The sequence below is a fragment of the Pseudorca crassidens genome, chromosome 20 (assembly GCF_039906515.1).
Source record: "Pseudorca crassidens isolate mPseCra1 chromosome 20, mPseCra1.hap1, whole genome shotgun sequence".
NCBI lineage: Eukaryota > Metazoa > Chordata > Mammalia > Artiodactyla > Delphinidae > Pseudorca > Pseudorca crassidens.
This window is the reverse complement of record NC_090315.1, coordinates 43,561,248-43,583,513: the sequence shown is the minus strand read 5'-3', so window position 1 is coordinate 43,583,513 and position 22,266 is coordinate 43,561,248. Positions and strand designations below refer to the sequence as shown.

The 22,266-nt window shown below is 57.7% G+C and overlaps 3 protein-coding genes and 1 long non-coding RNA gene across 10 annotated transcripts; 2 read left to right on the top strand and 2 right to left on the bottom strand.

The window, feature by feature from the left end:
• Positions 1-61: 61 nt before the first annotated feature.
• On the bottom strand, positions 62-6,588 carry E2F4 (E2F transcription factor 4). Of its 2 annotated transcripts, XM_067719695.1 has the most exons (10): positions 6,454-6,588; positions 5,928-6,037; positions 5,625-5,786; positions 5,260-5,303; positions 4,490-4,551; positions 3,968-4,265; positions 3,276-3,473; positions 1,359-1,406; positions 1,102-1,146; positions 62-998 (listed from the first exon to the last, which is right to left on the bottom strand). In XM_067719695.1, exons 1-10 carry the CDS (start codon positions 6,586-6,588, stop codon positions 883-885), a joined length of 1,218 nt encoding a protein of 405 aa, XP_067575796.1. In that variant the 3' UTR covers positions 62-882. The 2 variants fall into 2 exon arrangements, with proteins under 2 accessions (XP_067575796.1, XP_067575795.1); XM_067719694.1 differs by having other exon boundaries at positions 894-998; positions 1,102-1,406.
• A 712-nt stretch (positions 6,589-7,300) lies between these two features.
• Positions 7,301-9,611, bottom strand: LOC137215074 (uncharacterized). Its single transcript, XR_010939146.1, has 2 exons — positions 9,488-9,611; positions 7,301-7,812 (listed from the first exon to the last, which is right to left on the bottom strand). It is a non-coding gene; the product is annotated as an uncharacterized lncRNA (long non-coding RNA).
• EXOC3L1 (exocyst complex component 3 like 1) lies at positions 8,583-13,775 on the top strand. 2 transcript variants are annotated; one of them, XM_067719670.1, is made up of 13 exons: positions 8,587-9,127; positions 9,337-9,512; positions 9,594-9,813; positions 10,357-10,969; positions 11,049-11,166; positions 11,302-11,427; positions 11,527-11,627; positions 11,830-11,940; positions 12,686-12,815; positions 12,937-13,059; positions 13,144-13,299; positions 13,388-13,512; positions 13,586-13,775. In XM_067719670.1, the coding sequence occupies exons 1-13, from the start codon at positions 8,668-8,670 to the stop codon at positions 13,773-13,775; spliced, it is 2,649 nt and encodes an 882-aa protein (XP_067575771.1). In that variant the 5' UTR covers positions 8,587-8,667. The 2 variants fall into 2 exon arrangements, with proteins under 2 accessions (XP_067575772.1, XP_067575771.1); XM_067719671.1 differs by lacking the exon at positions 13,586-13,775 and having other exon boundaries at positions 8,583-9,127; positions 13,144-13,311; positions 13,388-13,585.
• On the top strand, positions 13,396-21,979 carry MATCAP1 (microtubule associated tyrosine carboxypeptidase 1). 5 transcript variants are annotated; one of them, XM_067719690.1, is made up of 7 exons: positions 13,396-13,512; positions 16,934-17,559; positions 17,641-17,784; positions 18,066-18,198; positions 19,115-19,420; positions 19,525-19,622; positions 20,645-21,979. In XM_067719690.1, the coding sequence occupies exons 2-7, from the start codon at positions 16,990-16,992 to the stop codon at positions 20,810-20,812; spliced, it is 1,419 nt and encodes a 472-aa protein (XP_067575791.1). In that variant the 5' UTR covers positions 13,396-13,512; positions 16,934-16,989; the 3' UTR covers positions 20,813-21,979. The 5 variants fall into 5 exon arrangements, with proteins under 5 accessions (XP_067575791.1, XP_067575792.1, XP_067575789.1 ...); XM_067719691.1 differs by lacking the exon at positions 13,396-13,512 and adding an exon at positions 14,199-14,340 and having other exon boundaries at positions 16,934-17,013; XM_067719688.1 differs by lacking the exon at positions 13,396-13,512 and adding an exon at positions 14,199-14,340.
• The last annotated feature ends 287 nt before the right edge of the window (positions 21,980-22,266 follow it).

Here is a 22,266-nt window from a genome sequence, read left to right as displayed (position 1 = left end):
ACCCGCCCGTTCCCACCACCAATCCAGCACAGTCCCAGGGAGGATCCCTGAAAGAACCAGATCAAAGACAGCCTTAGGCATGGTCTTTATTCATTTGGACACTGTACAAATATTACAATTTCCTTTTGTTGCAAAAAGTATAAAAATAATCTTTATATAGGAATCCATTCGTTACTGCAAATCTTTCTAAATCTCTGCAAATGGCTCTAAATGAGGATAAATGAATAAACAAGAGGGGGACTGTGGGGCAGAGGGAGGCCGGGCCAATCCTCAGGGACTCTCCCGACCAGATTCCTAGCTAGAGATCTCCATTCCTCCTGTTAGCAACCTGCCCGCCCCAACAGGTTCTCGGGGCCAAGGGTCCAGCAAAAAGGGAGCACACGAGCGGTACAGAAGGAGCTGTGTGATCCGCGTGGGGAGAAGTGAAGGAGGCTAGGCTAGGTGCTGGCAAGTGCCCAGCCCCACCCCATGCTTCCTCCTGGAGGGGGAGGGGCTGGCAGGTACAGGGCAGTGGGGCTGGACGCGCTGCCCTAAGGAGGGTGATGGAGGGTCCTTGGATCTGTGCCACTGGGTGGCAGCTGAAACTGAACTCTGGGAGGGCCGGGGGAGGCTACCAGGTAGGGGAAGGCCTCCAAAAAGGAGTGGCAAACACTTTGGCTCCACAGTGGAGAGGGCTAAGCCCCTTTCCCCTGCTCTCCCAGCACAGAACAGGTGTTGGTGCAGGAGTGGGACTTGTGGCCAGAACTGTGCAGTGAGGGAAGGCTGGGGAAGCCAGGAGTCTACGGCTCTCAAGCTGTGTAGGGGTGGGGTGGGGGGAGGTCCCCAGGCAGCCCCCAGGTTAGACAGTCTGTGTCCCAGCCACAAAGGGCATGCCCCTGTCAGTCAGAGGTTGAGAACAGGCACATCAAAGAGGTCACAGACACCTTCACTCTCATCCAGGTTGTAGATGTAATCGTGGTCTCCAGGGGGTGGAGAAAGGCGGAGGAGGGGTGCAAACACTGCAGAGAGCAACAGGCTGAGGCCCCAGGGCCAAGACCCCACCCAGCAGCCACCCAAACCCTGCCCACACACACTCACCCCCCACCTGCCTGGGCCACCTACCTTCTGAGGACATCAGCTCCTCCAAGAGCTCTGAGCTCATGCACTCTGGGGATGGAGGGAGAGCTCAGTTACATTCTGGCTCCTGCCTCTCCACCCACCAAAGCCCATGAAGGGGACCACCCAGCCACCATCAGGAACTTTACCCTTTGCCCAGGTACCGGGCACAATCATAAGGTCCTCAGAAGGGCAAGAAAACGGCCCTAACACCCAATGAGCTGTGCCCCTCACCCCAGCCCCAGGGAAGAACACAGCCCTACCTCGAGTGGGATCAAAGATTTCTGACAGCTCTTTGGGGAGCTCCAGAACTGAAAGACAAGAAAGCCATGCTCAAGGGCACAGAGATCCAGCCTGGTCCCACTCTAGCCCCCACTTCCCCAGATCCTTTATCACCCACCCAGGGGCTCCACACAGCTGAGATGTAGGCCCTGCACCAGACCAAGCCGGCACTGTCTGCAAGTCTCCCCTACCAGACCTGAATTCCTCGGTGCCAAAGGACCACTGTAGGTAATCGGTACAGCCCTTCTAACTCAGTGGTTTGGCAGAAGGGCAGCACACCCTCTCCATTTCTAAGCTCAGAGTACATACCCTGTCTGATGGAGGATACTCTGTCTGATGCAGGATGCCCTGTCTGACAGAGGATGTCCTGTCCATCCCTGCCCTTGCTAAGCACCTACTTGGTGCCAGGCTCAGAGACCACAGCCCAGGCCAGTCACCTGGCAGAGGAGGAGGCACTCTTAAATAGGGGATAGTGCTACAGGGTGATGACACTGCTACAAAGGTCTAACCAGGAGGACACACATGGGAAACAGAGGAAAGGAGTGCTGGAGCTGGATCACGAGGGATTTCATATGCCAGGTTTAGGGGCTCTGGTTTTATCCAGCAGACCTTTGGGAGCTGTTAAAGGTAATTTTGTAAACAGAGAAATGCCAGTCAGGCTGTGTTTCAAACAGATTCTTGTCAGTCGGGGTGAAGAAGATGCTGAAGAACTTAGGATAGAGGTGGCTGGCAGTGATCCTGAGTGTTAGGATACATGAGGCCATCCATGGGGGATGTCTGCAAGAGAACTCACTAAGCTGATGTGGGGTGGGGAGCAGGACAAGGAGGGAGGAGGAGATAGAGCTGGAGTTGACCCCAGGTGTCAGGCCTGGGTGACTAGGGCCAGTGGTCGGGTATGCACAAAGGTGGAAATCCAAGTTTCAGTTGAGGACACATGGGAATGAAGTGCCCACTGGATGTGCAGAGGAAGGCACGTGGACACAAGAGGTAAAGTTCAGGCAAAAGGCCTAGGCAAGATGGAGGCTGGGATTCATCTACCCAGAACTGGGGCCCTCCACAGGTTTGGAATGAGCCAGAGATCTGGGAAACCAGATTTAAAGCCATGCCAAGGAGAGGTCAGAAGAAGAAGCCAATTAAGGGAGAAGAACCAAGAGCTGACATCATTAATGCCAAAGGAGAAAAAAGAGCATCAACACAGAGCAGGAGAGCACCAGAGCAAATTGGCCAGAAACCTGCTGGAGCTGGCTGTCAGAGCTGGGCAACTTATCAAGAGTAGCACTGGTGTAGCATGGGGTGGGGGTTTGGGGTCCTGACTGCCGCAACCCGAAGGCTGACTAGGAGACCAGGGTATGGAGTAGAATGGAGATGACTTTATCAAGGAGTCCAAACACAGAGGATATAGGGAAGAAGAAAGAGAGAGACACAGGCGATGAAGTGTCATTTAACGAGGAGAGACTTAGCAGTGCTTGAGGGCCGAGGAGAATGAGTCCTGGAAAAAGCAAACACTCAAGTCACAAGATGGAGAGGAGACACCCGGCAGATGACACCACCTCTCCTAAGAACATACTGCCCACCTTTGGAGCCTGAGGGCCATACCACAGCCCGTTCCCCAGGAGAGCATTCACACCTTCCTTGAGACCAGGGTCCAAGGGGTGGCAGGCAGGGCTTGAGGGAGGGCCAGGGAGTTCTGTGTCAGCCCAGGAAGGGGGCAAAGGGGCACCAGCACCAAGCCAGAGGCCAGGCTCCTCACCTTGGCTGGCAGAGCTCTGGTTGATGGCAGGGGGCTGGCCAGCTTTGGCTGAGGAGATAGGAGAGTTGGGTTCCAAGCCCAACTCTGTTTCTGACCTAGGACTGTCTGAGGCTGGGTTCTCACTGCTGCCAAGGGGACAAGTACTCACCACCTGTGGGGTCTGCCTTGATGGGCTCAAAGGAGGTAGAAGGGTTGGGTCCGGATGAACTGCTATTGCTGCTGCTGCTGCTGCTGCTGTCCAACAGGGCAGAGGACTGCAGCGGCCGGGTGTCCAGTGCTGTCAGGCCTAGCGGGAGGGAGCTGAGCTCACCACCGTCCTTGTTATCGGTTCCAGGGATAGCACTCACTGCAACCACATCCCCCAAACCCAGTCACTTGGGGACAGGAAGCAGGGTATTGAAGCTGGCCCTGCTAGAAGCCACAGCCAGGATGATTAGCACCCTAGTTACTAGGCCCAAGGAAAGTTAGGCACTGCCCATCACTCCCAAAAAGGTAATGTGAAAATCAGTCACTGAAGGAGACAAGGGCACGAAGCCTGCAGGAGGGAGACTCACGGACATGGCCCCTGTGACCACACTTCAAGAGGGGCTGCCAGGGCAACTGTGACACTGGCAGATCTGGGGGAAAACTGCCACCACTAATGCCCCTTCACACAGTCACAACTTCCCTGTTAACAAGGGCCATTCGCTGCACTAGCAAGGAGAGGCCTGTGGGATGGGGGAGCAGGAGAAAGAACACCACAGGGTCCCTTCCACTCTGAGTACAGCATTCCATCACACAGAGGTATTGCCTCTTGGGCCCCAGAAATCACCCCATCACCACCACGCCATTGTGCCTCACCTGTGAGCTCAGCGGCTGGACCGGCCACCCCCTGGGCTTCGGTGCTGCCGGGAACAGGGTTGGGGGTGGTCACCTGGGGACTGCTTGGGCGTGAGGCATCCTGGGGCGGGACCAGAGCAGGCTTGGGCAGAGGCGGAGGGGTAGAGACAGCAGGTGGGCTCTGGAGCAGATCTTCGGGTGGCGGCACAGGCACCGCCACAGGTGGTGAGCTCCATGCCTCTTTGTTCACCAGCAGCACCTCGATGGGGCCACTTATGCTCTTCAGGTGAATCTGGTACTTCTTCTGCCCATTGAGGCCCTACCGGTGAGGGTGTGGGGTGGAGGACAGGTGCAATTGGAAGCAGGCCCGGCTCCTGCCTGACCCTGGGCAAGGGCCAGTGTCCTCTCCCACCCTAGGCTGCCCGTTCTCCTAGATAACCTCAAACCCCAGGCCTCCCCCTACCTGCCCCACCCGGGACTTATCGGGCTCCACAGCCAGCACCCGCCCTCAACCAACCCCACATGGCTGGGCTGAGCACCCACCTCTGGGATGGGCACCTCCAGGCTGGTGCCCGATGGGGCCCGGATGGCAAGGAGGGTGTCTCCTAGGATGACAAGGAGGATGGATGAAGGCCCACGGGATCAATCTGAACTGAGAATGGAGTGCCTATCCCTTAGAGTAAGGAAGGAGATCATGGTCTCTGAGGGGCTGGACAGTAGGCTGGGGCAGAGAACTAAAGCTTTTCTCCTCCTAAGAGCCCAGGGGTCAGCAATCAGAAAATCTGGGTTCAGACACATAGAGCAAAAGATTGCTGGCCATGGGCACCTCACTTGATTGACGGGGCTGCTCCCCAAGTGTAGATGTTCTAGCCAAGGCCAACATCCCTTCCCCTGAACCAGACTGGGAGAGGCAAGATGAACAAGAAACAGTTCCTGTACCTACAAGGCAACTAAACTAACTGTAGATTGGAAGTGGGCACCGTTGCCCCCTGCATACAAGCATACATGAACATGCAAACACACGTTCTCCCTTGTATGCTTCTGTCACACGTGAGAAGCCAAACCTAGGGGACGATGCAGGTAGGGATTGACCCAGGGACCCAGCCCAGGATTCTTGTACCCTCTCAGTATGGTTAGCCTCCATAGGGTCCCAGTGACCCTCAAACCCAGGACTTACCCTGTCTGGTTCTTCTTTGGGTGGGCCCCAGGAACCCTCTTAAGAGACAGAAATCTCTTGGGCACTGAGTCCACTGCTCAGGGCTGTGGCTCAACCCATCCCCACCCCCATCTCCCCCTACCCAGGCTCTGCTCACCAGCAAAGCATCTGCAGATGTCCTCATGAGTCACGTAGGCCAAGGTGTGGGGGTTAAGGAGAACGGCTGATGCCCTGCCCGTGGCGACAGATGGCTGACCACAGAGAAGACCCAGCTCTCCAGCAGAGGTCTGACATATATGCTCTCAAAGAAAGTCCTGAGGCCTGGGGTCTACATGGGGAGGGATCACAGTCCAAGACTGGTGGGCGAGAGGCTCTGAGGAGGGAGCCTGAGGCTGGAACCTGGCCAGGAGCTGTAGGACCACCCTCCAAAGAGGGATAGGGACTAGTGGACCACAAGCAAACCCAGCTGGACTAGAGGGCCCCTCGCCCACTCCCCTGGAGCAGGGACTGCCAGGAGGATATCAGCTGTTCTGCACATCCTCTGTGACGTTCCGGATGCTCTGCTGCACCCACACCTTGTGCTGGTCTAGTTCTTGCTCTCGCTGCTGCAGCTCCTCGATCTCTGCCTTGAGCTCAATCAGCTTGTCCGCGATCTCCCGGGTATTGCAGCCAGGCCCCACGCCCCTGAGCCCGGGGAGTGGAGCTGAGAGGGGCTGCCAGGAACTCTGGGTCCCACGGCCCCTGCTCTCTCTTGCACCCTCCACCCCACACCCCTGACGCTTCTGGGTAGGAGATCCCGTTGCCCTCCCTGGTGCCCCCACTCACTTCCACTGGATGCTATTCTTGGATTTTTTCTCGATCAGCCCGATACCTTCCAGCACGTTAGTAATGTCATAAATCCGCCGCTTCTGGCGAACAGCTAGGGTGTCAGCTGCCTGGCAGGCAGAAGAGAGTGGGGAATGCTCAGCCCCACTCTCAGGTGAGACTTAGTCTGGAGTAGTCTGAAAAGGGGGTGGCCTTGATTCCAACCCTCCTCCCAGGCACTACAGCAGCTCGGGACTGTGGGGCGGGAAGAGGCCTGGCGCCGCCTGAGCTGATGTTCTGATGCTCTTCTCCCCACACCTGCCGGGGAGGGCCACGAGGACCAACACCTGCAGCCCCAAGCCTGGCACATAGCTGACGCCCAATGGCCTCGGCCGAATGAATGAAACAGCTCCCGGCCTCCCTCCTGTGAGAAAGCACATGGATGGCGGCCTGTTCTGAGGGCTCAGCTGGGCCGCCCCGGGGGTTCCCGCTACCGGCCCAGGCCTGGTCCACCATCCCCCCTGTCGCCCCTTAGCCCGGGCCTCACCAGCTTGAGGTCAAGCACGCCGTCCTTTGCCTCCTGCAGAAGCGACACGAACTTGGTAGTGAGAAGTCCCAAACTCTTCTCGTGCCGGCTTGGGGTGCCCGGGGGCGGCGGCGCCTGTGGCCCGGCCTCCGCCATAGCGCCCTCCCGCCACCTCCCCTCAGCCAGGCCAGGCCAGGCCGGCGCCGCCGCCACTTCCGCTTCCGTTCCTGGCCTCCAGGCCGCCGGCGCCAGCATCGCTGCTTCCGCTTCCGCTCAGCACCCTCCCAGGGAATCCAGCACAATTCATCTCTGCGAAAACAGCCGAAAAACTTCGGGGACCATCAACAATTGTCCAACCGCCGAAGAGGACGAAAATAACCCCAGGATCCCCGGAGACCAGCGTTGTTAAGGAAGGATGTGGAGGAAGTCTTTGGGCAGCCCCGGCAGCAGGGAAGGAGGAGCCACTGGAACCTTACGGGCTGGCCAACCTGCCCCAACTCCACTAACTCTACCCCAACCCTCATCTCAGGAGAGGAGACTGTGCTGCCTGATGAACCCAGTGTGTTTCCCCAAACCTGCTCCTAAAGGCTGCCACACTGTCTTGGGATCACCCATCCTATTGCTGTCCTTCACTTCCTGCCAAACAGCAAGCACTAACTACATCTAGCTTGTCCACTTGTCTCCATCCCCACTCTCTTTCCCTGACCCCAGCCTCATCTTTCTCTTATCTCCACACTGCAGTGCTCAGAGGCCATGGGATTATAACCACTTTTCAACCAGTGCAAACATGTTTACCTATGTGTAAATATATGTAAAGCGCTTACAGCTGTTCCTGGCATGTGGGAGGACTGTGTGTTTGCTAGTATCATTTCGTTATTTTTAACATTGTCATTATTTATTATTGTTTACTTTAGGTCAAGTTGTTTGGGAAACAGGGATGTGCCTGCAAGAAGTTTACTGAGAAGCCACACTTGTAAAGGAGTAAGACAGGCAGAATCGGGCAGAGAGGAGAATTAAACTGCTATGCAGTTAAAATAGAGGCCTCAGAGACTTCCCTGGCCGTCCAGTGGTTAAGACTTCGCCTTGCAATGCAGGGGGTGTGGGTTCGATCCCTGGTCAGGGAGCTAAGATCCCACATGCCTCACGGCCAAAATACCAAAACGTAAAACAGAAGCAATATTGTAACAAATTCAATAGAGACTTTAAAAATGGTCCACATCAAAAAACTCTTGGGCTTCCCTGGTGGCGCAGTGGTTTAGAGTCCGCCTGCCGATGCAGGGGACGCGGGTTCGTGCCCTGGTCCGGGAAGATCCCACATGCCGTGGAGCGCCTGGGACCGTGAGCCATGGCCGCTGAGCCTGCGCATCCGGAGCTTGTGCTCTGCAACGGGAGAGGCCACAACAGTGAGAGGCCCGCGTACCGCAAAAATAAATAAATAAATAAAATAAGCAAATTTATTTTTTTAAAAAATCTTTAAAACAGAGAACTTGGCCCATCCTACTCGGAGCTCTGAAACTGGGGTGACTCTTCCAAGGCCTTCCAAGGCAAGGGTACCTGGCCTTTATACCCTAACATTGACTGAGAGACTCAGCTGTGAGACCTCAGCAGCCTACATTTCTGGCAGCTGGGGGAACAAGTATCTTTGTCCTGAAGGGTGGATTCGGGTAGTAGCCAGTGTCCACTACATTATTACTACCTAGTAGTCCCTTCCATGGCTCCCTTTAACTCCCAAGACAAACATAGCTTTCATAGCCCTTCCACCCGTCTCTGCGATCACCTACCACACACCGTCTTCACGACAGCCTGTCATCTCTTGCTCCTGTGCAGAGGCACACCCACCTCTGAAGGGCCCGTCAACACAGTTGTCACACTGTGATGTTGCCTACACCCATATTTGCACACCTCGCTCTCCATCCAGGTTGGGGCCATCTAGTTCATGTCTGTATCCTGAGCACAACAGATCCTGCATAGGCTGCTCAAGTCTCAATGATCACAGGGAGTACACCCCCCCTCCCCGCGAGGAAGTGGCGCCCAGCCCTCCCCACTCTGTCCCACAGTGCAGATGCTCTTTCCTGTTGGGAATAAAGTACCAGAGACTCAGCTTCCTTCCTTTCTGCATGTGGCCTTGGAGAGGGCGGGACCTTGGAGGGAGGAGGGAGCTCCTGGGCAGAGAGGTGGGACAGAGGCTTCCTTGGGGAGAGGAAGTCTCTTGCTGCATGCTGAGGTGTGGGTCTCATGAGCCAGTGGTGGGAGTACCCAGCTCTGCCAAGAAGGCCAGGGGAGAGGGCCATCCTCAAGGCCAAGGCTATCTGTGGAGGAGGGAGAACTGGACGCCTGGCCAAGCCTGGTGAGTTCCATATCAAACTGTCCTCTGCAACTCAGAGCAGGAGCGGTGTCCAGTGGAGGCCCATGCCTACCCTGTTTCACTTGCATCTGAGGGGCAAAACTGAGAAATCCGGCAGGCAAAGGTGTCTCAGGTTCCTTCCCATCACACCCACCTCCCTCTCATTTCCGGAGGGGGCTGGGCAAGAACCTTCCTCCTTCTCAGTGGGGCCTAGACGGAGGCTGCAGCTCAGAGGCGCTCCCACTCTACTTGCTCTAACCTGGACCTTCGCCCCTATTCCTACCTCCGCTCCGGCTCCACCAGCCATGGACTCAGCAGCCAGGGACAAAATGCAGCCCGCACTTCCCCCTGGTATGAGCCCTTCTGGGTGGGCTGAGGGGGGATGGTGGCAAGAAAGATGGGGATGGGGGGTTGGTCCTCCCTGCCAGGTCTGGCTGGAGCTCTATAGGGAGGGCAGGGAGAGGAGTGGACTGCCCTGGGGGACAGGCCGAGGGGTAGGAAGGGGAGCAGATTTGGCAGCCACTTCCTGCAGGCCCTGCCCAACTGACGCGGCTGCCCAGGCTCTTCCTGCCCAGGGCCTGAGTGGCCGGAGCAGGAGAGGGCGGAGCAGCTGGCCCGGGGTGCAGCACTCAAGTGGGCCTCGGGCATCTTCTACCGGCCAGAGCAGCTGGCCAGGCTCGGCCAGTACCGTAGCCGCGAGGTGCAGCGTACCTGTTCCCTGGAAGCACGCATCAAGGTGGGCATCAGGCAGGAGGCAGGAGTGCTGAGGGCGGGCTGCAGGACTGGCCAGGCCTCACTGGCTGCCTCTCTCCCACAGTCGGTGGTGCAGTCATACCTGGAGGGTGTGAAGACCGGTGTGCGGCAGCTGGCCTGGGCCCTTGAGGCGGTGCAGGGAGCCCGCGAAGCCCTGGGCCAGGCTCATGGGTTGCTCTGGGGTATGGCTGAGGCTGTACAGACCCTAGAACCCCTGCGGGAGCAGGTTGTGCAACACAAGCAACTGCAGGCCATGTCTCAGCTGCTGCCCCGGCTGCGAGCTGGTGAGTGTGTAGGGCCCTAGGCCGCAGTCCTCCGACAGGTAGTCGACAAACACCATCACTGATCAAGGGCCTGGGGCGCCAGTGGGAGATTGCATGGATGGACACGTGGGCGACCTCCCAGACAGTAACTCAGGCTTCAAATGGCATATGAAGAAAGGGTGCATATTAGTTCATTCTGGGGTTCCCAAGCATGGGATGTCTGAGTCAGGACTGACACCAAGTGGCTCTGGCCAACCTGGCTGTTAATTTACTAAACTATTTCCCTAACGGGGTGGATGAATAGCCACTTGTATGTTCCCCGCAGTTCCTCCCTGCCTTCCCTCCAAGATCCCTGACTTCCTCATGTTCCATCAGCTCAAGGGTTTACCCCTGGCCCACCATGTAGGCCCTTCCCTGGGTCCTTTCAGATTGACCAATGCTCTACTGTACTGATAATTAAATATTTTACACATCACCCCAGCCCCAGGGCCTCAGCATCTACTGCTATACCCACTGCACAGGTGGGAAGGCTGAGACCCAGGGCTGCCTCTTCTCCCTGCTTAGTGCCTGCTGCATTGGCCCACACACAGAGCCTGATTGATGCCCAGCGACTCTTGGAGGCATATGTGAGCCTTCGGGAACTGGAGCAGCTACAAGAGGAGACGTGGGCACCTCTCGGGGGCCTGGAGTTGCCAGTGTTCGAGGGGCTGGGCCCTCTGGCTGAGGCTCTGGGCCAGGCTGTGGAGGCGGCTGCAGGGGCTGCAGGGCGGCTGGCACGGGAGGATCCAGCCCTGCTGGTGGCTGCTATGCGTGTGGCCGAAGTGGACGCTGGGCGCACAACCTCCCTGGAGCAGGCTGCCCGGGACTGGCGGCAGCGCTGTCTGCGGGCACTACAGGAGGGCTTGGAGCAGATCCACTTTGGGACACCTCTGCAGCCTGGGCCAGGGGCACTAGCAGAGTGGCTGGAGGCTCTGCGGGTGGCTCTACCAGCAGAGTTGGCCGCGGCTGAGGCACTGGTAGCACCCTGCTGCCCACCACACTACAACGTGGTCCGGCTGTGGGCCCACACCCTGCACAGCGGCCTGCGCCGCTGCCTGCAGCAACTCCTGGAAGGGCCTCAGCTGGAAGCTGCCGATGCCTTCACCTTGCTGCATTGGGCACTGCATGTGTACCTGGGGTCAGTGTCCCTGGGGCAATGGGAAGTGGGTTCATCAAAGGCTGGAGGCTCAATGTAACACTGGGCTACCCATGTCTAGGCCAGAAATGATGGGGAGCCTGGAATTAGGGCCCGAGGCTGATGTGTCTGATCTGGAGCCCCTCCTGACCCTGGAGAACATCGAGCAGTTGGAGGCAATATTTGTGGCCAAAGTCCAGGTGAGTAGTTGGGGCCTGGGTTCAGAGCAGCTCTGCGACCAGCTGTGGGCCTGTATCTGTGGAGTCGCATGTCCACCTGTCTCTAGCAGTGTCAGTGCCCTGCTACATACTGCTGCACCTTGCCCCTTTCCCCAGGCAAGTGTGGCCCAGTGGCTGCAGAAGGCACTGGACAGGGATGTAGCTGAGTGGGGCCGAGAGCAGGAGCCTGACACAGACCCATCTGGCTTCTACCACTCACCAATGCCAGCCATCGTGCTGCAGGTGGGTGAAAAGTGGCAAGGCAGGGGGGCAGCTCTCATAGGGAAAGGGAAAGAGGGCAGGACTAGGACTCTGCTGATGGCTGCCCATCCCTGCCTGTAGATCCTGGAAGAGAACATTCGCGTGACCAGAATGGTCAGTGAGTCACTGCAGCGGCGGGTGCATGGCATGGCACTGTCAGAACTGAGCGCATTCCTAAGAAGGTCTGCCAAGGCACTGACCCACTCCCAACCCCTGGCCCTGATCCTGGGGCAGCGCTAAGGGGCTCTGAGTGATAAGACACACCTGTGGAAAAGGGCTCCTTCAAAACAGGGCCTTGGGTATCTTGGAGGTGGGGCCAGAGTACCAAGGACTGGGGTTGCACAGATTGACAGCAGATACAGGAGCTGCCTCTGCCCTTTGCAGCTTCAGTGATGCTCTGATCCGATTCTCCCGAGACCACCTCAGGGGGGAAGCAACGGCCCCTCATTACGTGCCCTACCTACTGGCCACCCTCAACCACCAATCAGCACTCAGGTACCAGGAGGCCCCCGCCGAACCCCACCTTCACTAACCCCTGACTGAACACCTATTAGGTATGGACCCAGCTCACACTAGGCCTTTCGGAATTTTGGACTCACATAGCCCTGGGGTTCCTATCCTAGTTCTACTAATTACTAGCTGTGTGACCTTGGGCCAGTTACCTAATCTTTCTGAATCTTGCTTTTGTCATCAGTAGTATATGGGTAATAATGGACATTCTGAGAATCACATGAGATAACATAAAATGTACCTACCACAGTACCTGGCACACAGTGTCAATTATTCATTCATTCAACAAATATTTATCAAGGCCCTACTCTGTGCCAGGTTATGCCTGGCATTACAGCTGTGAACGAAACAAAAACATTCCCTTCCTCTTGGGTCTCATGTTCTTTGGGGTGGGGGCAGAGAGGACAAACAAATTAACGATGATTTTGACTCCCTCCTGACTGGGATTAACTCTCTCCCCTTACTGAAACAGAAACTGAAAGACATGACTTGCCCAAGGTCACACCGCGAATTAGAGGCAGGTGCAGCTGGCCTATGTCCCTTCTAGGTCGCTGAGCCCACCACTCCCATCCTCAATCCGTGGCCCAGACTTTCAGAAGTGCAGGGAGCCGCCCTTCTTGCCCCCTCACGGAACACACTTGCGGCACTAGGTGGCGCCCGAGTGGCTAGACAACGGAGGGCCTCTCGGGCCTTGGCCTTGGTCCTGAAGCCGTACTTTTGGTCGGTCCAGCTCCTCCGTGTCCGTCCTGCAGCCCCACTGGGTGGCTCCAGGGGCCTTGGCTCCGGTGGAGGCAGCGCTGGACGAGTTGCAGAGGAGGATCTGCCGCCTGGTGTTGGAGGCGCTGCTGGCGGAGCTACAGGTGAGGCTTCAGACGGAGATGGGGGTGGGAGAAGGAGATACAGCGTATGCATGGGGGGGTCTCTGCGGGGAATGCCGGATCTGAATCGTCCCTCCAGCCGCGTCTCTGACCTCCGCTCCAGCCCCTATTCGCTGCTCTGCCCTCTCGCCGGTGGCTGTCGAGCCCAGAGCTGCTGGATGACGTGTGCGAGCGGACCGCGAGCTTCTGCCAGGACTTCCGACACGTGCGGGATCCTGCGGTCCAGGTGCGTTTGCGGGGGAAGGCTGGGGAGGGGGGAAAGCGCCCATGGGAAAAGCGTCCTGGAACCATTTGATCGTGCTCCCCGCAGCTGCTGCTGGCTGAGGCGGAGCGTACCGTGGTGCTGCAGTACCTACGTGCGCTGATGCAAGGCCGCCTAGTGTGCCGCGGTGCTGACGAGCGGACCCAGGCGGCCGAGCGCCTGCGGCACGATGCCGCCCAGCTTCGGGAGCTTTTCCTCGGTTTGGTGAGAATCTGGGTGAGCAGATGGGCGGGAGTCTCAGTGGTTGGGTAGGGGCCGAGGGCTGGAGAGAGACCAACCCCGACGTGTTCAGGGCCTGGAGGAGAGCGTTCAGTGCGCGCCAGTGCTGCTCGCCTTGAGGGAGCTGCTGAACCTCCGCGACCCCACGCTGCTTGGTCTCGAGGTGGCAGGCTTGCGGCAACAATTTCCCGACGTGAGGTGCGAAGACCGGCTGGGAAGGGAGGAGGGACCCGGGGGGGCTGGGCGGGGCTTACGCACCTGTACTCCATAGCGAGGATCATGTCTCCGCCCTCTTGGACCTGCGCGGGGACGTGTCCCGAGAGCAGCGCCTGGCCGCACTCAGCTCTCTGCAGGCCTGCCCGCAGCCCTCGCCCCCAGCGGGTGGACGCGCACTCTTCAGCCTCGTGCCAGCACCTGCACCCCCGCTGTCCTCCTGCCTCCCCTCGGGGTCCTGTGCCTGACCCTCGGCTGCCCCCAGAATAAAGCCACGGCCCCCGTACGCCTGAATTGTGTGCGTTGGAGAAGGGGGGATAGAAATAAAAGTCCCCGCGAAGGTCAGGGGTTCCAAGTGCAGTGACATACCTAAGGTATCCTGTCTCTAGTTCTGAAATACGTCTGCGCCCCACCTATCCCGGCATCAGACCTGTATATGGGCTGCTTTCCAAGCACCCGGGCTCCCGCCGCTGTATGCGGACTACATCCCCACGTGTCCGTGCGCCAGCAGCGAGCTCGCGTCTCCCGCGCGACTGCTGAGTCCAACTATGGAGGCGGAGGGGGCGGGCTTAAGACAACACCCCACCCAGGGGCGTGACCCGATGGTGGACCCCCTCCGGCTCTGCCTGGCCCCACCCCCAGCCGTGTCCTCGGGCGCTTGAGGCCGCGGAGATTGACGTGAATCCGCGCGCCTTCGTCTGAGCGTGCGCGCGCCCGAGTGCGTGCGTCACCAGTGTCGGCTCCCGAGGGCTGGGCAGCCGGCGGCCGGGGTTGCGGAGTGGGAACGGCGGCGGCGAGAAGAGAATTGAACAGGTGGGGGCGCGGCACGCGGACGGAATCCCCCCACCCCCGAGAGGCCGAGAAGGCGTTCGACGCGACCCCTCCTCATCCACCAGGGAACCCCGCTCCATTGTCCTCCGGCCCCGCCCTCCATTGGGCACTCCCTTTGCCCCATCCCCCGCCTCTTATTGGCTGGAGGTCACGCCCCTCCTCGATCTCCCAGTCCCCATTGGCTCCTCTTCCACGTTATCCTCTCCCGGAGTTTCTTATTGGCTCAGGCCACACCCTCTCATTTATCACCAGACTCCGCCTTCAGCCTGGGCTCCTCCCACAACCATCTTTCATTCAGTCTGCATCTAGAGCTGGCTACTTTGGTCATGGGGGTGAATCGGACCCGTCCCTGCCCTCAGGGAGTTCAGGGGATGATGGGGGGACACGGACCTAGGCTCCAACAGTGACAGCCTAGGATGGTAAAGAAGCCGCCTGGGCACTGGGAACCTCTAAGACGCTGGGAAGGCTTCCCGGAGGAAGTGAGGCCTAAACCAAGTCCTGAAGAATGGTTAAGGAGTTTGCCATGGGGAGACATTGGGAGGGCATTCTTGGCAGAAGGACCTGAGACATGAAAGAAACAGGCATATTCTGGTAATTGCAAAGAGGTAGGTCAAATGAAAGAAGTGGAGATGAAGGGGATTAGTACAAGCAGAGGCCCCAGAGACCAGTGAGGAATCCAGAAAAGTGTATAGTTAGTTCAGGGGAGGGAAGCCTGAGGCCTGAAATCTTTTCCAGCAGCTTGTCACTAGGCAGAGTGCCGGGAGGAGGGGGAGGGGATCAGAACTAGATGGGGAAGCAAAGTGCAGGGATGATTCCAGTTCTGAGAAGGACAAAGCCTCTTGGTTTCATTCCTTTATTAAGCAACTGTTCTGGGGACACAGCTGTGAACACTTAAAAGGAGAAAACAGATAAGCTCACTTGTACTGTACTTCAGATGGTGATAACTGCATCATAGGACAATATTGTGGAGAAGGGGAGGTTGTGGTGGAGAGTGTCTAGGGTAGGTTTATTTTATAGAGGGTGTGTTAGGGAAGCTTTTCTAAAAAGATATTTGTACAGAAATCTGAGGAAAGTGAGAGTGACCCCTGCAGTTATATGAGGGGAAAGCACTCCAGACGGGGGACATGTTCAGTTAGACGTTCAAGTAAAGATGTTGAACGGAGAACTGGCAACACTAGTCTGAAGTTCATGGAAGAAGTTTGGGCTGACATATTTAAAACCATGAGAGTGGATGAGATCACCTAGGGAGTGAGCATAAACGGAGAAGAGGAGAGAATTTTCCAAGTTCTGGACATTATAGTGTCAAGAGGTCAGAAAGATAGGGATTACCAGCAAGTAAGACCAAGAACAAACAGCCAGTGAGGTGGGAGAACCATGTTCCAGTGTATTTGGGAACCGAGTGGAGAACATGGCCAAGCCAAGATGAAGTCATTAAATTTGTCAAATTCTGCTGATCAATACGAAGATCATTGGTGACCTTGGTCAGATCAGTTTTGATAGAGAGTGGGGGACAAAAGCCCCCACTTGAAGCGAAATTGAAGAGAGAACAGGAAAGAAGGGATTGGAGACTGAGTATAGACGACTTGAGGTGTTGTGTTGCCCTAGGAAACCGCTGGAGGGAGATGCAGTGGAGCTGGAAGCGTGTGGGGTCTAGTGAGGGTTTTGTTTTGTTTTTTAAGATGGAGAAATAACAACATGTGTTTATACTGATGGGAAGAATCCAGTAGAGAGGAAGAGATTGATGGTGCAGGAGATGTAGGAAAGGAGAGGAATGCTGGAATTATGTCCCTGAGCAGGCAGGAGAGTTTGGAGGCTGGAGCCTTCAGTCAGTCTCTGGGGAGAGACTGGGTTGGACTGAGCCCTGGTAGAGTCAGGGGTGAGTGTCCTGACACTGGCCTTGGATGACCACTAGAAAGATGACTCTAGGGGACAGACCAGGGATTGGCTTGGATTTGCTGAAGTTTCCCTCTGCTCACCAAAAGCTGATTCTAATTTGGATTTGAGCAGATGGCCCCGGGAGAGAGAGCATTCCAGGTGGAGGGACTAGCATAAGCAAGGGGCCTGCAGGCATTCAAACTGACTGAGGCCCAATCCCAATGGGCTGGAGGAAGTGGATGGAGCCAGGAGGGAGGGGCGGGGTGAGACTGAGAAAATGCCATAGGTAGAAGGCAGGTAGAAGGTAGTGAGACCCCCTCACCTGTCATCCTGGCAGCTGAGGCTACACTGTACCAAACTCCCAGTCTGGGTGGGCGCTGAGCACAGGGATTAGAAGAATCATGAATAGGGGCTTAGGCCTTGCTCTCAGAAGCTCACAGTCTAAGGGGATTTGAGTAACCACCATCTAGCTGGGTGTATGAGACTCTTCCTCCTGCTTTCCCCCAGTCCAGCTTGCTTGGGTGAGCCTGCTGGAGGGGATGGACACTAGGGTGGAGGTGAGGGGTCAGGTTAGAACCTGGCGTCAGGTCCTGGGCCCACCAAAGGCCCAGCAAGGGCAGTGTGGATGGAGCACAAGGCCTGCTGGTCCTCAGGCCACACCCACTCATGCTGGTCTCCACATGCCTTTCTGTGTCTCCAGAAGTCGACCGTGTGGGGAGTTGGAGTGACCCAGCTGGATGTGACCACCAGGACAGAATGGTGCTGGACTCAGGGGCTCAGGTGTATGAGCAGGCACCCCCCAGCCCGCCATCCAGTCCCTCATCCTTGGGCCACAGGCTGAGGCCCTCAGACCGAGATGGGACAGCACTGTACCCCTGGCCTCGGTCCCTGGCCTTGCCCCTGGCTCTCTCAGTCCGCTCAGCCCTGCGGCCCCGGCCTGAGCCGCAGCCCTTCTCAGAGCTGCACTTGGGCCACCGTGGCCACATGCGTCGCAGTGAGAGCACCTACACCGTAAACAGTATTGGCCGGCGGGGGGGCAGCACCCAGGGTCGGGCGCCACCTGGACAGGGACGGGACCCAGGTGGGGGCACCCTGCGGCCTGCGGCCTCCCTGCCTCACATTGCTAAGACTCGCAAGGGTGCAGGCCGTGGTGCCAGCAAGAGCCCCTGCATGTTGGTGGCCCTGCGGCCAACCAACATGGACCGTGAGCGGGACAAGTTCTTCCAGTCCCATTACACCTACAACCCACAGTTCGAGTATCAGGAGCCCATGCCTACGGCTGTGCTGGGGAAGTACAGTGAGGCCTCTGGACAGTTCCTCCATCAGGTCAGTCCAGACTGCCCACCTCACCCTGGCCCTACCACCTGAGAGGCCTGGCCTGACCTGCCACTGTGGCCCTTTGTGCAGGCGGTTGGCATCATTGAGGCTGTCCTGGAGAAGTTTGGTACCTATGAACGCTTTGAGGCTGCGACTGGGGGCCAGCTGCTGACCAAGTGCCAGATCTGGTCCATTGTGCGCAAATACATGCAGAAGGAGGGCTGCGCTGGGGAGGTGAGTTCGCCCTGCCTGCGAGGCCCCCTTTCCACATGCTCCAAACCAGGCTGCTGAGTGGGCAATGCCAGGCCCAGCTCGACACTGATGGAGCTAGTGACCTCGGGCAAGCCCTGCCCCTGCCCCTGCCCCGGTAAGGTGGGAGCTGGCTCCAGGCAGTGGTGGGGAAGGGTAGGTGTTGTGGCCAGGTGTCCAGCCTGGCTGCCTTGTGGCATCAGTGGGCCCACCTGCACACTGGCCCCTGGGCTGGTGGCCATGGCTCAGGGCTCTGCCGCCTGCAGGTTGTGGTGCAGCTGAGTGAGGACCTGCTGTCCCAGGCAGTGATGATGGTGGAGAACAGCCGACCAACATTGGCCATCAACCTGACTGGAGCCCGCCAGTATTGGTTGGAGGGCATGCTGCGGCACGAGATAGGTCAGGGTGTGGGTAGGCGGGTGGGCGGGTAGGGGTGAGAGGGGGCTGGGACAAGGGGGGGCAGTGAGGGTCTCCAGTAACCCCACCCCCTCTCTTTCTTCCCCTTCCCTCCGGAGGATGGGCCCCTTCCCTTCAGGAGCAGCTACCTCCTTCCTCTGGCTCACAGACATAGGCCAGAACATGCCAGCCCACTCTCTGGGCTCACCCTCATTTCTTGTTCCTTCTGGGTATCTTTTCCTCCCTCTACTTCCTCTATGATTTCCCTTGACAGTGGGGCAAGACTGCTGAGGCCCAGACAGGCCAGAGGGAGAGCCCTAAGGGTCCCACAAGCCCAGCCAACATGCAGGCCCTCCCCGGTGGGTGGAAGTTCAGATCCTGGGAATGGAATTAGCTGAAAACACACAGAGCTGGGTTTAGGAGGGGTTAGGGCCAGCCTGGAAAAGCGAGCATGGGACACTAATTACTATTCTTTTCTGTCTGTCCCTCCTCATCAAGAATCCTGTTGCTCTGGGCAAAAGATGGTTTTTGCTGGGGACATCAGCATGATATGGGCATGCAGGATGTGGGGCTGGGGTAGTGTGTGAGTTCCTGCACCTCTCTGGGGGTTGGGGGGCAGTGTGAGTTTGGGAGAGTTTGTGTGGGTGTGTGTAGCCCTGGACGGGTGAGGGAGGGTTCACGTATGTGAGACTCTGGATCCTTGGGTGTGAGTTCACCTGAGGAGAGTCTTCATGCTGCCTGGGGTTGGGTGAGTTTGAGTTTGGGGTGGAGGAGACTTGTGTAAGAGCCTAGGTTTAGAGGCATAAGGATATGTGAGTCGCTGGCTAGAGGTCCAGCTGGGCAGACCAGGACCCAGGCTGGGCAGGAGGGTCCCTTGGATGTGCGGCCCAGCGCAGCCTCTCCCTCGCCCACCCCACAGGTACCCACTACCTGCGGGGCGTGAACAACGCGCGGCAGCCGTGGCACAGCGCCGAGGGCCGGCTGCAGTATGGGCTGCGGCCAGCGAACCCCACCGAGGAGGGCCTGGCCAGCCTGCACAGTGTGCTGTTCCGCAAGCAGCCCTTCCTGTGGCGCGCCGCGTTGCTCTACTACACCATCCACCGCGCCGCGCACATGTCCTTCCGCCAGCTGTTCCAGGACCTGGCGCGCTACGTGCAGGACGCCGACGTGCGCTGGGAGTACTGCGTGCGCGCCAAGCGCGGCCAGACTGACACCTCGCTGCCCGGTGGGCGCCTGTGCAGTGGGGAGTGTCCTGATCTGTGGCAGGGGTGCGGGGGGGGTTCAGGTGGGGCTTTGGGCCTAGGGCTCACGGCCCTCCCGTGTCCACAGGCTGCTTCAGCAAGGATCAGGTGTACCTGGATGGCATCGTGCGCATTCTGCGGCATCGCCAGACCATCGATTTCCCGCTGCTGACCTCGCTGGGCAAGGTGAGGGACCACGGGCCTTCGAGGGCCCAGCCAGCTCTCCCCATCACTGCGGTATTCCCTGAGCCTCTGATTGGAACTCAACTGAGGACTGGGTGCCAGGCCTCTCTGATGGGGGGAGCGTGGGTGGAGGTGAGCACAGGAGGTGAAATGACAGTCTGGCAGCCAATATAGGTGCTTGAGCCAGCCCACAGGTGTGTGTGTAGACACTGCACTTCAAAGGAGGTGAGAGCATTCCAGGCCAAGGGAGCAGTCAGGAAGGCCTGGGGAAGGAGGCTGGAGAAATGGCCAGGGAACAAGTCCTTGGCGCTGGGTATTTGTGCCAGGCTGAGGAAGTCGAATTTCATCCAAAGCAATGGGGAATCCTAGGAGCTTTGAGCAGAAGAGTGGCACAGATGGTTTGCCTTAGAAGGCTCCCTCTGTCATATGGGAGGAGAGGCCTAGGGAAGGGAGTGCAGGGGGAAAAGGAGGAGGCCTTTCCAATCACTTCTGCAGACTCGACGGTGGTCTGGCATAACCCAGCAGTGGCCGTGCAGATGGAGGGGAAGCAGCAAGCTGGAGAGATCTTCAGAGTGGATCTTTTTAACTCAAGTGGCCACTCTGAGTGGGAGGGTGACAGATACTACGCGCCCACCTGGAATGTGACCTAGGGGGCTGTGAGGAGGGTGGGGATGGCATAGGCTGGCACCCAGTAATGCTGGATATGGGGAGTCTGAGGTGCCTGAAGGATATCCTGGGGAAGGCGTTCAGAAGGCAATTGGATACCCAGGTTTGGAGGTGAGGGGGGAAGCTGGACTGGAGACAGGAGTGAGGTTGTAGGACGTAGATGATAAAACAAGGTGTTGAGAGAAAGAGCAAACACCCAGGCCTGAGCCTCAGGGTACATAACATTGGGAGTGGATCAGGAGGGGAGAGGGAGGAGTTGCAGGAGCAAAGGGCTATGGGCCATTGCAAGAGAGCTGGGACCAGCTGCCTGAAAGCCAGGGCACCCTGCCTACTCCTGAGGCCCAGCTTTCTTCCTGCAGGTGTCCTATGAGGATGTAGATCACCTTCGGCCCCATGGGGTGCTGGACAAAACCCGGGTGCCCCACTTCATGCAGGACTTAGCACGCTACCGGCAGCAGCTGGAGCACATCATGACCACCAACCGGCTGGATGAGGCAGAGCTGGGCCGCCTGCTGCCTGATGACTGATACTGCTTGAGGGCTACAGGCAGGGGCCCTGGAAAGAGGGCTCCAGATCAGCCCCCAGAACATGAAGCTGGCTGCTCTGTGCTTCCACAGCCTGCGTGTTCCTTGGGGAATGGGGAGGGCAGAAGCATTTCAGGAGGGAGGAGAGGCAACAGCAGAGAGTTTGTGCCCCTTGCTAGCCTCCCGGGACCCTGAAGGCCAACAGCAGCATGTCAGGCAAACTAAATCTGCCCTCCTGTCTCCAGCTGCCTTTTGAGCAGAGGAAAAGCCTGGGGGCAGGAGGGAAGCTGGATGGGGATGAGGGGGTGGCTTGGGAGTAGAAACTTGTTCTTGCACGAGATGGCTTTGGGTGTCTGCATACTCCAGTCCTTTCCTCCCCCACCTGGCCCCTTGGTGCTCCTTCAGCTTTCATGCTGTCTACCTCTCACTGGGTCCTGGTGGGGATCTCCCTTCTTCTGGGGGTGACTGCCTGAGCCTGAGGTCCTGGCTTTCACACAGACTCAAGGAGCAGGGATCCTGGTAGTAGAGACCCAGCTGGGCTGGGGTGTGCTTTCCAGCATTTTGCCTCTCCCACTGTCATGTATTTATTCCTTATTTATGTGCTCTACTTACTGGGGCTGGGACGCAGCAGTTTCTGAAGGTTTGATGGAGGGAACAGGGCTCCTCTGGAAGGCACCAATTGTTCCTAGCTCCACACACACACACGCACGCACGCACGCACACACACACACACACACACCTTGCGAATCAAGCTAAGAGCTCACCTGGCCCTGCCTTCATCCCCTGCACTGGCCTCTACTGTCCCTGTCTTTGCCCACACCCTCACAGCTGGTCTCTGGCAGAGGTTGGCATAGCCTGGCAGCAGCCACAATTAAGCCTGAGGGGCAGGCCCCTCGTTCCTAGTTCTGAGCCCCTCCTAGACCAGGAGAGGTGCCAAGATAACTGTTGCTTCCAGTTTCATCTCAGACTCAGCTGTGTGAGGTTGACCCTGTCCTACTCCCTCCCTTGGCCTTAGTTTTCCCATCTGAAAACTTGGAAACACAGCTGCAAAGTCCTTATTCATTTAGTCAGTGAATATGTATAGAGCGCCTTCTGTGTGCCAGTTAACTGGTCACAACCCTCCCTGAGCTCCCAGTCCTGAGAGAAGCCAATTAAAACAATTACAATGAACAGTGTGGGCTCTGCCTACTTGAGATCCCTTTCTCTTTCTAGTCTCACTTCCCAAGGTGGTGAGCTCTAGCCTTCTCTAAGTGGAAAGAAGTACCCTTTTCCTGGCTCTTTGTGCCAGGCCTAGGGGCTTTCATGAGGTGGGGCTGGTGACTACACATGTCCCCAAATGGTTCACGAGGATAAAAGGGCTGTGGAGCAGGGCCCAAGGGTCTGGCCCTTGTCCCACTGGGGACTCTCCAGGGGTACAGCTTGGGCTATTGAGGATGGAAAGGGGTTGAGGACTGGGC

What these genes read in the sequence shown, in the direction of transcription:
- E2F4 (XM_067719694.1), bottom strand. Translation starts at nt 6,588, where the DNA reads ATGGCGGAGGCCGGGCCACAGGCGCCGCCGCCCCCGGGCACCCCAAGC. An exon ending in TGGAGGTGCCCATCCCAGAG is followed by an intron (nt 4,266 to 4,489) that starts GTGGGTGCTCAG and finishes CCTCACCGGTAG; the next exon opens with GGCCTCAATGGGCAGAAGAA. An exon ending in TCCAGCCGCTGAGCTCACAG is followed by an intron (nt 3,474 to 3,967) that starts GTGAGGCACAAT and finishes ATGTGGTTGCAG; the next exon opens with TGAGTGCTATCCCTGGAACC.
- EXOC3L1 (XM_067719670.1), top strand. Translation starts at nt 8,668, where the DNA reads ATGAGCCAGTGGTGGGAGTACCCAGCTCTGCCAAGAAGGCCAGGGGAG. An exon ending in GCAGCCCGCACTTCCCCCTG is followed by an intron (nt 9,128 to 9,336) that starts GTATGAGCCCTT and finishes GCGGCTGCCCAG; the next exon opens with GCTCTTCCTGCCCAGGGCCT. An exon ending in CGCTGCTGGCGGAGCTACAG is followed by an intron (nt 12,816 to 12,936) that starts GTGAGGCTTCAG and finishes CCTCCGCTCCAG; the next exon opens with CCCCTATTCGCTGCTCTGCC.
- MATCAP1 (XM_067719690.1), top strand. Translation starts at nt 16,990, where the DNA reads ATGGTGCTGGACTCAGGGGCTCAGGTGTATGAGCAGGCACCCCCCAGC. An exon ending in CTGGACAGTTCCTCCATCAG is followed by an intron (nt 17,560 to 17,640) that starts GTCAGTCCAGAC and finishes CCCTTTGTGCAG; the next exon opens with GCGGTTGGCATCATTGAGGC. An exon ending in AGGAGGGCTGCGCTGGGGAG is followed by an intron (nt 17,785 to 18,065) that starts GTGAGTTCGCCC and finishes TGCCGCCTGCAG; the next exon opens with GTTGTGGTGCAGCTGAGTGA.